Source organism: Brachyistius frenatus, unplaced genomic scaffold, assembly GCF_029030835.1.
Source record: "Brachyistius frenatus isolate BFR_SWC_R1_liver_20210118 unplaced genomic scaffold, ASM2903083v1 Contig_43, whole genome shotgun sequence".
Taxonomy (NCBI): domain Eukaryota; kingdom Metazoa; phylum Chordata; class Actinopteri; family Embiotocidae; genus Brachyistius; species Brachyistius frenatus.
Window position 1 is genome coordinate 194,540 of NW_027210642.1, and position 15,122 is coordinate 209,661.

At 43.4% G+C, this 15,122-nt stretch overlaps 1 protein-coding gene across 1 annotated transcript in view; it reads right to left on the bottom strand.

Annotated features, from left to right (window-relative positions):
• The window catches only part of cep112 (centrosomal protein 112), a 107,728-nt gene that overhangs the window by 89,918 nt on the left and 2,688 nt on the right, over positions 1-15,122 (bottom strand). The window contains exons 5-8 of the mRNA XM_069702747.1: positions 8,633-8,705; positions 7,055-7,132; positions 4,074-4,121; positions 3,880-3,954 (exon numbers count right to left, since the gene is read on the bottom strand). Of these exons, the coding sequence (XP_069558848.1) occupies positions 3,880-3,954; positions 4,074-4,121; positions 7,055-7,132; positions 8,633-8,705 (274 nt within the window). The remainder of the gene's footprint in view (positions 1-3,879; positions 3,955-4,073; positions 4,122-7,054; positions 7,133-8,632; positions 8,706-15,122) is intronic.

A 15,122-nucleotide genomic window follows, 5' to 3' on the forward strand; every position in this document is an offset into this window, starting at 1 on the left:
TAAGTAAAGACCTGGATCTGCCGGCGCCCGAAAAAAAAAAAAAAAAAAAACAACAACAAAAAAAAGCACATGTGGGGGTGTCACTTTCTCAACCTCTCTTCAAATGCTCTTTGGAGAAAGTTTGTCAAACTAGATCAGGGGTGTTTGAAACTTGTTTATAAAGGCGTCTGTGAAGGAAGGAGGAGGAGGAATGTCGTACACCTAAGGCTTCTGAGGCGCCTTCAATCAGTCTGACTGGGTGGTACAGCTTTTTCCCTTTTCTCTTCTTCAGAGTTGTAGAGAGCGCTGTAAGATGCCATGTTTTTTGACACTTCGCTTTTGAAAGGATGAGAGGGAGGGAGGGAAGAAAGAGAGAGAGAGAGAGAGAGAGAGAGAGAGAGAGAGAGAGAGAGAGAGAGAGAGAGATGAGAAAGGGAATGACAGAAAACAGTTGCTGTTGTTTTTTGTTTTTTTGCTCACAAAACCGGTGTGGGGTCAAGGCCTTTTTCCACAAGGGGATGTGTTCGCAAATCCTTTGCTAACTGTTTGGGCTCCACAAAGCAAGGTTGCATTTGTGCAGCTCCTTCATCTTGCCTGAGATGTACAATGTCCTGGTGCGTCTTTCATCCTCAGTAAACACAGATGCTCTAGGATAGTCAGTATGCAGCACTGTGCTATCTACTGAGGAGCAGCGAGATGCCATTTCCACTCTCTGACAAGAAGTTAATTCACTGTAGTCTGTACTGATAGTAAGACTGGATAAAAACCTCGGTTAAAATTGAATCTCTGTCATGTGAGAAAAAAAAAAAAATCCTCAGTTTTCCCGCGAGTGTAGTTATGAACACAAAGTAAACAAATGATTACTCAAAATTTCTAATGTGAACACATCACAAACACAATAATCAAGGAAAGAGGACAGAAATGCCTGAAATAGTAACTTTATCATTATGGAACACTGTAGATCCCTTATGTCTCCCAGCCTGAAGCACCAGATTGAAAGCCAACTACAGAACTAGTCCCCTTTAAACTACTAAGACTCACTAGGTTGCTTTTTTTTTTTTAGCTTTGAAAAGTGATCAGATAAGACAGACTGTGGCCCTCTAAATCACAGGCTAAGAGCTGAAGTTCCATCCCAAAGGATTCTTGGATTAGACAGACTGCATCATTATGGCATCAGAAAGTAAAAGGGGTCTGATCCCCAGTCAGGGGCTTGTGACCATTAGAGTGTGACTGCTTGACACTAACACACTCGTCTACCATGCGATGCCTGCTGCCAACAATCCCTAAGGTCAGGTACCAAAGGGGGTAGTTTAAAGACTAAAAGAAAGACTGATTGTTTTTAATCAATCTGTCAGTATCTTCTGGAATCACCAGACTCGGGCCTACATATAGATAAGCCTCATCCGTTGCCATTTAATTGAATTTCCAAATAAAGGCCCAGGCCTTGTGATACCATTCACTGCTAGGGTGTGCTGTAGAATTAGCAGGGCTTCGCTGCTCCTGCAAGACAATTTCCACAACTCCCCCATAAGCAAACACATATGTATAAGATAAGTGACTCAAAGCAATGGCAGCTCGCAGTGAAGTTTCTCAGCTGCCACTCATTGTTTCATAGGAAAAAAACTGTCTGCATTTTTTTTTTTTTTTATCAACGCAGTCGGTAGATTAGCGGGAGGATGAGCTTGGTGTGAAAGCTGAGATGTTCGTTAAGCTGCCACCAGCTTAATGACATGTGGCATATATAACACTTTAAACCTGGGTAAATTTTCAACTATGCTTTGGGGATTAAATGGAAGTGATGTCACTGTGATTTCCTAGACCGGGCCTTGGCAGCCACGCAACAGCAGGGCTGGACAATGCTTCCATGTTGCCACACGAAAGCTTCCGAGAAAAGGTCCTGCAGTGTATCCTACTAAATTTTAGCTGTACGCTCTCTGCCGCTGAAAACGTCTTGAAATTCGCCTTGCCCCACCTTGTGGAACTTTGGGAGGTTCAGCCAAATGAGGCAGTCCGAAGAGAGTTGTTGATATTTCGGTGGCAAATCTGTCTTAGAAGAGAACAGACGTGTCAGAACTATGTCCATATCTGGTGCGACATCAACCTGCTGCCACTTCGGTGAGTTTATCTACAAGTGCCGGCCATGCTGGGGGGGGGGGTCTATAGGATTGTACTTCGGTACAATGGTGTTCTGATCTAAATACTTTTAATACAGCATCTTAACAGCATGTTAAGCAATTAGCATGCTAACATTTGCTCGTTAGTAGTAGCAAAATATATTGGCACAAAACACAAAGCACAGCTGAGGCTAGTGGGAATTTCATTTGCTCAGCAGTTAATAAACCAAAGAATAAAACGGAAATTCATCCAGAGAGCAACATGAACGTCTAGCAAATTGTCTGATTGCCACAAGATTTGACAAACGCTCATTCGATACTTGTTGAGGCCAAAGTCGACAGACAGACCGACACCGCGGGCCCATTATGCTAGCGTGGCTACAAAGCATAAACATTGCTGGGAATGACTTCTAATTTTTGTTTTTGTTTTTTGGGGGGTGGGGGGGGGGGGGGCTAAAAGGTGAGACCATGATACACATGCACACACTTTCTTCTTCCCTCACCTTTTACACTAAAGCTCAATTTCATTTCTGCTGAAAACATAATCTCAGTGTAAAGAAAATAAAGAACAGAAGTGCGACAGATTGGCTGCGGTAGGCTGAGCAGCACCATGGAAAAAAAAACTCCAGTTCTGCACCATTTCCTCTTGTTTCCCATGTGTCCTTCCCAGTGCTTCTCTGATTTTCCTGAACTTGTTCCCACATTGCTAGCATGTGCCCTCAGGGGAAATGACAGGCCAGTTGAGTTTCTAACAGCTTTCCTCCAAAAAACTCACACCCTCATTGAAGGCCACCTACACACACACACACACACACACACACACACACACACACACACACACACACACACACACACACACACACACACACACACACACACACACACACACACACACACACACACACACACACACACACACACACACACACACAATTGTGCAATCAAATCAGATCTTTGGTGTGTGCATTGAATATTGTCTCATGAGATAAATTCATATTCCCACCACACACAGCTGTATGAAGCCAGTCAGCTAGTCTGAGGTAGGATCAAACAGCATAGGACGTTGCTTTAATATTTTCATATTGGAGTTGCAGCATTCAGTCAGCCCACAGGTACATTGCCTGACTGGCTCGATGTGTTACAAACAGATCCTTGTTATGAAAGGTCAACAAACCAGACTGTTCTTGTCCATAATGTCCTGCCACCCCCCTTTTTTTTTTCTTCTTCTTTTTTTTTTTCTGATCTTTCCCGGGGAAGCCGATGTAACTGACTATGGTATCCATGAAGAGCCATGACTATTACAGGCAAGTCATGCTCAGTTTTATATTTAACAGTGCATTAAGGGTGGATGGTGGGAGGAATGAGTGGTGGTTCGTGAGAGCCGGGGAGGGGCAGAGGGGACTTCAAAGCATGCTTTCAGAATAGGATTTTCAGCTTAAATCCACATAAGGAAAAAACTGTCATCACTGGGAGCTGGCTTTATTTTTGTCTTCTAAGAGGCCTTGGCCATTTCAACAATACCAACTATGCATGCGGATGTATGTACATTGCTGTGGTGGCGTCTAATGCCATAAAGCAGTCAAGGGAGCTTTGACTTCTGTATGTGCTCAGCACTCGTTTCTATACAAAGCTGAGCACATGGAATAGAGAGAAGTAAAGGATCGCTGGAATAGATGGATGGATACGCAAAGAGACGACTTAAGAGTTCGTAAAGAAGTCTGATTTATCGTACAAAAAGGCTTTCAGTAGTGTCAAGTTTGGCTACAACTCTCATTCTGGTGCATACCATTTTGCTCTGTAACAGTTGTGGGCCCTCATCATTGACCAAGGTGCTGTTCCTCCCAAAGCTTGACTTGAAAATCTATAGAGATAAATGAGAGAGAGAGAGAGAGATTAGATGAGAAGATTTAGGAGTACACTGACAACAATTGTATCTAGGTAACAATAAATAAACCACAAAGGACCCCGGTGACAACTTACCGGCGACAGGGGAATGGGCTGCTCTCGCAAATATCTGGGGTTTTCAATCTGAAAGAGTAAACAGAAAAACTTTAGGCGCCTCTTTCTCTTCATCCTCTTCTAACAAAGCTTTAGACCCTAACCTCCGCTCTAAGTTTGCCATAAACAATGTGGGGAGCACATCAAAAGCCAAATGCTGTGGCTGGATTCTCTTCCGTCAACTCTTGTCTGTTTAGAAAGACAGAATACGTTGGGCCGCTTAAAGGCTTTGTGTGTGTGGCCAGCTCTGTTTCCGCTCTCAGACTCTCTTTGCTGTCCCTTTTGTCAACACCCAGGACCACTAATCTGTAAGCTATCCCCCAGTCCGTTTACCGTGAGACAGACACAAATGTGTATACATCCTCGCCAAACACTGACACAGCATGTTCTTTGATTACAATATGAAACACAAGAGACTGAAAAGCGTGAGCGGCTAAACCACCTGGAAGTAAGCAGGTCCCAGTCCATGTGACTCTGTAGCGTTACATCAACACAGCCCACGAACTGTGACACAAGCTGCAAAAATATCTGCCTGTTGACAACATCCTGTTTTGCTTGCACTATTTGACGTTTGTTTATGACCCCATTACTTTCTTATGAACTCACACTACCATACAGCGTTTCCGTCTGATGCACTGAGGGTGTCTGTCGGGGCTGCCAAATAGCAGCAAGATCACGGCTTTTCAAAGTAGTAGAGCTGACTCTGGAGATGACAGCAATGACGCCCAGTAAACAGTTCTGTTGCTAATCTCCACAACATGGGGATGAAGGAGGAGAACAAGGAGGAAGATTACGAAGAGGAGGGAAGTTGATGTTAAAAAAAAAAAAGGATTTAATGTTGTAAGGTGGTACAACCCATATGAAGCTAATCCAGAATGAATTGGAAATGAGAAAACAGAACCTGAAAGAACCTCAGTGCTTGGGACTAAAATAGGTACAGCCACAGGATGCGGATGAAGTCGCAATCTGTTGCTTCAGGGTGAGTTAGTGGCAGGTGAAGAAGATGACAGTATCTCCGCCTCCCTGCGCAGTCTGCATGCAGGTAAAAACAGGTCAGACATTTTGTTAAATGGCATAATATAAGCCTTCAACAAAAGGAGACATCCAACTTGACTACAATGATGTTTATTATAATACATGCACACAAGCACAAGAACACACTGCTGCACACAGTGCAGAGCTGCATCCCTGGTGTGTGCAATGATGTGTGATGAATTGCTACTTAAATCTGGCAATGGCTAAAAAAAAAAAAAAAAAAAAAAAAATCCACATTTACCAAGTGATGAATCAATCAATATCCTTCTAAAGTAGTGCCCAGGCTGAAAACAAGAATGGGATTTCTTTTTATATCCACAGACAGCTAGTCATCAGATGTGATTGAGCGCGGCCCACAGGGCGAGGAAGACATGTAGACTAAATCCTGTGGTGTAATGCTGGCACAGTGCGATACTAAACTTGGACTTGGTGCACATGTATGCCTGCGCGCGCACTCTTCACTGCGCGCCCACACACATGCTCCTCTAAGCACATGTTTGTCCGGCCTCGCAGCTGGCACGCCGTCCTGTGTCATTGGACCTTGACGTGGATGGATGGACGGACGCATAAGAGGAACAACACTCCAAATCACGAGGGCTGGCTCTCCTGCCAAACAAACCCACTGTGATTGATGGCTTCCTAGTTTCGGACTACCATTGAGTAAGCCATCAGCACAGCCATCTAACCACAGACAATGGACAGCCTAGTGGTAGGGGATACCATTGAATGGAAAAAAAAAAAAAAAGAGTCCCAAGTTCTTATGCAAGTTTTCTAGCTTGCGTGCTTTTTTTTCCTTGACAGGTAGGTCAGTGCAAACTGTACCTAGTTCAACTGTAATACTCAACTCCCATTAGAGATAAAACTAATTGAGCCGACACACAAACACATGGTGGCCCAGCTGACTCAGGCTGTGCGTCTCTTCGAAGAACTCCAATTTGAGTCTGAAGCAATCTATCTTACGCTGTCCGATATGGATGGTTACCATGCTGACTACGATAACTTTATCACATTAGAGGTGAGATGGACAGCAAACAAATCTGGACTGCTTCAGAACATCTAAAGACCCGCTAAAGATGTTCCAAATAGAGTGATGCTCGGCCGTGCTCAAATTTTGTGGGAGCTGGGCGCTTTGAAGGAGCGCGTCTATAAAACTTCTGTAAACTTGAGGGGGGGCGGGAGGGAGGGGGGTTGGAGGAGGTGTGTCTTTGTGTATGAAGGAACATCTGTTGATTTGAAAGATGCAGGCTTGGGGGAGCGTTGCCAAGCAATGACTCTTATCTGCGTTTCAACACAGAGCAGAGCAGAGCGGTGCAGTGCACGGCTGATAGATACCTCTGATTACCCAACTACTGAAAGAGAGAGGGAAGAGGAGAGAGTCGAAGAAACATGGATGGACGGACAGACGGGGGGGGGGGAAGCTAGAGTAACAGTACAAAGAGAAACGGAGAAAGAGTAAGAAAGACAGACTGGTTCTGCAAAAATATCAATGTGTAAGTAATGCAGGAGAAAGTCAGAGGCAACAGGCGAGCAAAAAAAAAAGAAGAAAGTCAGTGTGATGCAGGTGAGGAGATAGGAAATAAAAGACATGAGGGCAGGTTGCTTATCAAGCCTTGGCTTGGTGCACTCCAGACAGAGACGATAAGATGAGCACACATCTTCAATTTCTCAGTTTACACAACTCCCTCACATCCTACAATAGCAGTGACCTGCTTAAAGGAAGTGGCCTCAAGAGGACAAAGGTGAAAGAGGTTTTTATTACCGTTTGGTCAGAAGTGTGCCAGCAGTAAAGCTAACTCAGCATCACTGCACTACCGAGATTAGAGATTAGTATTAGTAGATTTACTTGTGAGCCCTGTCACTGCAGTGAGCTGCAGCATGTTGACAGCTCGCATGTAACCAAGAAGCTCAAGGCATGCCTCCGGACTCACCCCCAGGTTCCAGCTGTTAAGACGAGCCTCCAGGTCACTGTCATCGGGAGACATATGTGCCTTCCACCCCCCATCCACCTGAACAGGGGAAAAGGGGGGGGTAAAAGAGCAGGAACAAAATGCAAGTTAAGAGGGGTGATATAAATTAGAGGAGGGAATTTAAATGACTTCTGACAGCGCTTTGATTGGCAGTTTGGCCTGAGGAAGCAAACAGCAGGCAGTGATGGAGGTTATCACCGCCTGTTGACACAATACAATTCCTCTCTTGGCAACAAAAAGAGGATTCTTTAAAAGCTTACAGATATACAGTACACCCACATGTGTTTTCCTCCCATACTAACAGCACTTTACCCCCTCGTTATCTCCATCTCTCCACCCTTTGCTCCCTCACTCTCCTCCCTCTCGCACACAGCACTCCAGATGTTTGGCAGTTCCACATCATTTCCGTCACGCAGTAAATTCCACAAGAGGGGCATATGCAGCTAGACTGCCTATCATTCTTGTTTTCTTCAGCCTTTTGTTACAACGGGGCTCCGGATTTGTTTTATGCAGTATAATTCAAACGCTTCCAGGGGTTTTGTTGATATAAGATCAATTTACTCAAGTGGAGGTTGGGCAGCAGGGTTGAAATAGGGGAAATATCTAATAAAGTTGAGAAAGCGACAGGGAAAGGAGAGATGTTGTTGAATTTGATTGGTATCTGGTGGAGTGTGGACCTTGGGTGTACCTCGAACGGAACCGCACTGACGTAGAGAAATGGCTGAACGGAATAGCTCAGGATTAAATGCCCATTCTGATTAAAATGGCATTAAGGTCCCAGAGCCTCGCCCTCGAACAAACAGAGTAAATGTTTCATTTCGATATCTAGGAATGCCGGGTATGCGGGTCACTGGCTGTTCAAAGCAGCATGTCACAGTCTCTGTATCGCACCAAGAATTCTAAGCATTGTGTTGAACATAAGTAGGAGCGGCATGAACAGTTCTGACCGCAGACGTGTTCGCAGTTGTTCCAATCAACTGCACATCGGCTTGAACAATGACACTCACTTTATGAGGTACAGTACACCTGTATACTCTAATGCCGTCATATGCAACAGCCCTGATGCAACATCTATCTTTGCAAAGCTCAGAATGTTCTATTCTCGGTGACATTTTCAGAATTGCATTAATTTAACTGTTTGTTTATTGTTCCACTCAAAGTTAAAGGCGGCGTTTGTACTCGACTACATTATACTGAGGTGTTTATCATTTTTTGGGGCCTTTCTATTTACATACAGTACATGAAAGAGAGTATTAGAAACTGCTCAGTATATTGCAGTCTTTTACAGTAAAATGTATTGTCAGCTCCCCGTCTCTCGACTGGATGGGTTCAGGAATTCCTAGATTGCCCCATATTAAAGAAGAAACCCAAGCAGGTTGTCTAGTACAGTATTTACATTGGCACCAGCAGGTTTGCTGGTAATAATTCAATGTATCATCAGAGCTACCGCGTAGCGATCTATAAATCTAAAAACTACTGTATGTGCTGAATCTTCAGACAGGGGAAGTCCAGCAGTTTGAAGTGTAGTGGTGAACTAACCGTTCCGCCATCTTGCCTGGGTGACTGTTTGGATGGACTGGAGGTCACGGGTCGTCTCTCTTCCAGCTTTCTCCTGGAAGAGGGAAAAGAGAGGGAAACAGAAGTGCGAGACGTTAACCTACAGTATGTGTGTGCATTTCTCTGGAGTCTGCTCTTGTCTCACCCTTTGTATATGAATGTGCTTGCATAGGCAGCCTGCCTTGTGATTTACACAGATCACAACATCTGGCACTGGCTGCATGGTTTGTGGTTTACATTTAATCCCATCTGAACAATAAACGTCTCTGCTATACATCAGTCTGATTCCATGCGCAGCCCACAGGGCACCAGTCTATGACTTATACAATCTTTTTATAATCATACACTTCAATCATTGTCTCTCGTCATGTCCATTATGGTTTTAAAACAAGCAGCTTTAGAGGGAAACTGCTTATATTCTCCCTCTCTCTCACACACACACACACACACACACACACACACACACACACACACACACACACACACACACACACACACACACACACACACACACACACACTTCTCATTCTCACTATGCACTCTGTTGCCACACACACAGGCATTACTGAGCTAACAATCTCATTAAACACAGGCACACAAGGCACTAATAGCCCACTGATGCTAATTGAATGAAGATGTTAGAGAAGCCGGGGAAATGTAGGACAACAATAAAGGAAAAGGAAAAAAAAAATAAAAAAAAAATGCTGTCATCTTATAAAGACATCACATTACATTCTAGAGGGCACTGTTTCACATTCTCAAAATCTGGAGCCTACAGCCATTCTTTCCCTCCCCATATCATTTTTTCAGCTTTCTTGGTATTGAGCATTTTGGAGCCCATTTGTCACAGACAGTGGTATCACTGAGTGGCACAGAATACAAGGATGGCTCTATTACTGCCGTGTTCCTGAAATGCCTGGTTCTTCATGGAGCTGTCACGTACTGCTTTTCTGTTTTAAGACCGCTACATTCAGCTGTATGGACAGTAAAGTAGATGTATTAACTTCCTTTGATTAGTATCTTTTGATAAAGGACTTCTTTCAAGGCTGCTTTGTGTGACCTAATTATCTTGTTATGATGTATCTTGTAAAAATAAGAGTCCTTGAGCTCAATAAGATTTCCTAATTAAATGAAGTTGCATTGAACTAATCTATATTTAGTGTAACTGTACCACTAACAGTGTTCTCTCTTATCTCAGCACAGATTCGGAGTAATTTATAACAGTATACTTTTTTTTTTTTGGTGTCAAATCCTGTATCTTTTTGTTAAATATTGAAATGTCTCAAAACAGACACCAAGCCCTTTATAGGAACAAACCATTCATTATCTGTATCCACTTTCTCCTAAACAGGGGCAGAAGGGGCTGATTACCTGTAGCTGACAATGAGTGATGACGGGGCACACCCCGGACCAATCAACAAGTCATCACAGAAAAGACAGACAATCACTCACACTCACACCTATGGACAATTTATCGTCACAAATAAACCCAACACTTAAGTCTTCGGGGGTGTAGGAGGAAGCCAAACCACCTGGAGAAAAGGCAAGAAGGGACATGGAGAACATGTAAACTCCTCACAGAAAGGCCGCAGCCGAGGACTGAACCCGGAACCCTCTTGTGCCATCGTACTGCCGTTTATAGTACAATTAGTGTTTCTGTTGTTTGTCTTGTACATACATAGCCTGGCTCCACCAGACTAAATCCCAGTTAAAAACATTGCCTCCTTCTCTCCTCATGTGCTACTATAGCTCTTTTTTTTTTTTACTTCTCTTTCCTTTCTAAGGACAGCAGGGCGCATTCAACAACTGTGGCTGGAGACATACGCTAACAAACAAATACTCTAAAAATACTTTCTGAACTCCCCTGAACGCAGCATTATTTGTCTGCAGTGAATTCCTACATAGTTTTGAGTTTTTTAATTTAATTTAAATTTAGATTTAAAAAAAAAAAACTTAGTGCAAAGTCTGAAAGTCCAGACCAAAAGAGGTAGGTGTGAAAGCCCCTTAAGCGATCGTGTCAAAGAGATGGTGGTAAATAAAATTCTGATTTATTAACATATTGTTAAATTAGAATCTGGTGATAAGGCTGGGCATACATTAGTCACAACATAAAACATGATGAGAGGTAGGTGATCATAATCCCAATCTCTTCATATGTACCAGTTACAGATGCTCATGAGCAACACCTTCTTATTGAGCCAGGCTTTTGGGCTGATCATGTATAATTCATTTAAGAATGTGAATTGGCCAGAAAGATTTACGATAGCCTCGGAGCCCATTTCATAAAGTAGTAATTACAGCTTCTTTAAATGTACTGTTAATGTCATAAAACCATGGTACAGTGTAATGCCCTTTCACCAACTAATAAATCCTTGACTCCGTCATGTTTTAGTAAAAAAAAGGAATGAACATGATCACTAGGGAAACGCTGATACACGTATTTTTACAGCAGTAAATGAGTTACAATGTAATGAGTTACAATATGGTTTCACTTATTTGTAATGAATTATGATCACGTTTAAATAAACGACTTCAGCTTTTGTGCACTCAGACAGTACTTCTTCCTCCATGCATGCACGTGCACACACACAAACAAACAAACACACACACACACACACACACACACACACACACACACACACACACACACACACACACACACACACACACACACACACACACACACACACACACACACACCTGCATGCACACGCACTAACACATGCAGCTATGAAACTTGGAAAGCGGGGCCAAGCTTTGCAATTTTGGGCCTCTAAGTCAACAGGTGGATGAGGATAATTGAATCAGATGTGTCTGGAGTCTGAGGCCCAAAGATCAAAGCGGTGGCAAGTCAGGCCAGAGCTACACACACACACACACACACACACACACACACACACACACACACACACACACACACACACACACACACACACACACACACACACACACACACACACACACACACACAGAGGAAAATGAGAACACCATGTAGAGCCTCAGAAGCTGCAGCTTGGCTGATTAAAGCAACCTGACATTCATACCGCCGCCTGACCTCCAGGTGCAGAGCCAGTGGGCCCGGGGTCTCCGCCTCAGGCACCCTCAGGGAAGCAGTCTGACCTTGGGACACAAACATCCCTGCGCCCCCTGCACACCCTGCACCATAACCTTACACCACCTGGAGGGAATATCAGCAGAAACACCCTGGCTTGTGAGTGAGAGACTTGAGGCATTTACACCAACATCAACGTATGACTCCTGCAGCGGGAAAGACAATCTCATTGTCACACTTACCCAAAGGGAAAAAAAGAGAGGACGAAGGGGGAGGGGGTTAAGAGTTTTCATATGTGGATGAAAAGCACACATAGAAGACAGAAGTCAGGGAGGGACAAGAGAAAACAAGAAAGAAAATGTGAGGGGGGGAAAAAAAAAAAATCTTCAAATAGGAGCAACAGAAGAGCAGTAGAACCACCGACAAAGATAATGAAGGCCAGTTTACGTGCTCTTTAAATACACTGTAGCAGTGAACCTGACACAAGCACTGCTGTCTAAACCAAACCCCACACACTATTATGTCCTTATCATCTGATGTCTTCTTTCAGCACAAGGTGACAGCAGAAAATGGGGTGGACATGTAACGTAATCACCAAAGCTGTTTTGTATGATCTCTTGACCCGCGCTGACTGTCCTTTGCTTTCCCGCAGCATTCCTCAGCCTGAGCTCGTGCTATAGACAAAGCAGTGGCTCCATCTTGTGGCTCGATTAGGAATAGCACGGCTATAGAGGAATGCGTGCTGGAATTCAATCAGGCCATTTCTCACTAATGAGGTTAGATGATGTATCTTCTACAACACAAACACACACCCATATTACAGCACACCCACTTCTGTATATAACAGAAGCAGCATCTGAAAAAAAAAAAACAACAACCAGAAAATCTTCCCAACTTTGCCTTTAGAAGCTGAAACTTGAATTGGGTCGAACAGTTTCACAAGCTAAAAGAAGCCCTGCCCATCACCTGATTAATGGTGAGGGAGACGCATCATACGTGGCCACATCATAGGGAGGGAGTCAGACGTGTTCCCTCCATTTAATCTTATCTAAATGAGAGAGACACATAAAAGGACTCTTGGCCCAGCTAATTTTCTCCATCAGGACGTGAGCCTGTGATCTGAGCGTCTTTCATGGTCTTATCCCCATCAGACAGACACTATGGTACTCAGCAGTCTGCTCCCCACAAAACCTCTCTACCCGCAACCTCTGTTGCAGGGGGAGGAAGGGCTGTGCTTTATTGAAGGAAGCCACACAGTTTCACGTCACGTGTAATGTAAGCTACGGCATCTAATAAGAAAATAAATGCAGGCTTTTGGTCATAAGTGATGCTGGGAAAAAAAAACAACACCTTTTTAAATTGAAGTCGTATAAAGTAAATCAGGCAACGACAGAGACGGGGTACAGTTTGGACAGGTCCACCAGTCAGTTACAGGGAGGAAGACACATGAAAACAGAACATGCAAATGCCACCCAGACGGGCCACAGCAGGTCCATACGCTTGAAACCACAATCTCGCTGGAGGGGGGGGGGGGTGACGTTAAATACGGCATCGTCTCATCGTAGTTACAAGAGTCCACAGCCCTGACAAAGTTGTTTGAATTAAATATGGCAGCAGTGGGCCCAAACTCTTTCTTACACAGTGCCCTGGTGTATATTAAGCCCTCTTTACTACACTTACAGTGCTCTCTTTGTATTAAGCTAATGAGTATATGAAGCCACTGGGCTCTGATTTGCCTTTCCTTGTTAATTGGAATTAAAATGCCCGAGCCATTACTAACATCACTTTGTCATACCCCTGAAATGCCTGCAGTCAGAGGAAATATCCCTGGGCATGCTGGGATGACTGATGATTTAGTGAGGCATGTTGACTTCACATGTCACACACATCACTGTATACCAAAGTGGCAACAGACGTTTTACTCAAGCAGCACAATTCCAAATCCAAAACTCATATATTTTTTTATTTTTTTGAGGCATTTGACTGATGTTCAAACAGGACTAAAAGCCAAACAATTTAAGAAACAGAGAACACACTAATGAGCTACAAAGCTTTCTTCTCTGCTTCCTCTGCTCTGTGGGGGTTGCACCTCAAGTTCAACAACTGGGAAAGTGGAAAGAGTGAGAGGAACAGAAGGATGGATAGAAAATATGAGAAGTTCCTCATCCTTTCATGCTGTTTTGAAGTATTTCTCTCTGAAAAGTCTGAATGGACAGCTCGTGCAGACTGATGCAAGAACGTGGCAATGTCTTTGGCTTTTCAGTTAGCGCTGCCAAGCAAATACGATGGGGCAGTCAGCCACAAAAGCTGTGTGTATCGAGCTTCACAGCCAAGCGCAATGCTTTCAGTCTAGTCGAAAAAAAAAAAGTCAAAACAGAGTGCCTGGATACAAAGGTTGTGCATTGTACTGTATGTAGCATCTTTTATATATGACCAAAAGGTCCGTCTTCTCATCAGGGGAAGATAACCTCTGAACCCCACGGACTGCTGGCTGATTTGAAAGGTTCGTTTCTCCTTCAAGGGACAAAATAAAATATGCTATGCTTCGACTCAGAAAAGTACATTGTTAATGTACAGTATATGAAATTAAAATCATGTTCCTCACAGAATCAGATGAGTCTATTTATCTAGCAAAACATCAGCCTGCCAACTTAATGCGGTTGGACATAATCAGTGATGATTTAGATGAGCGCTCGCTGCTACAGAAAAAAAAAAATCCCTGCCAGAAAACAGGTTTAATCCAGGTGTGTTTTGAAGGGCATTGGACCCATTTATACGAGACAGCAGTTGCCCCGCTAAAAGAACTCTAAACAAATGTGTGTTTCACACTTAATCCCATCTAATAATCACCAGATAAAAGTTTTAGTTTCAGATAGGGATCTGGGAAACTAAAACTGATTATATGATGTTGTTCGGTCAGTTGAGTCAGTTAAACGGATTCATTTCCATTATTACTTGCAATATCGAACAGCCACTAACCAGCGACCAAATCTGGCGGGGAAGAAGGTCATAAAGGAGGGTCAAGCGGAAGGTCTGATTGACTTTTGCTAATGCATTTAGAAAGAGAGATTTGACCACTGTCACTGTGTCAGTCTGGATCGGCTATAAGTGGGATCAAACACAATGTGACGACAGGAGTAAAAAAAAAAAAAAAAAAAAAAAGTCTGGCTAATGTGAGAGGACAGAGGATCTCACAATTTACCACATCTCATAACTTGATGTTAAAGGCAACAGACTGCAGCCAAGCAGAAGAACATTTTGTCACATTAGGGATACAACAAGCAAAACGGATCGACATAACACTGAAAAAAATAACCAATGAATATTACTTCGGTCAAATTCAGAAAAAAAAACATAATAGGGGAAATGGTATGGAAATTAATATGCCCATGTATCAATAATGTAGGTCAGAGTGCCTGA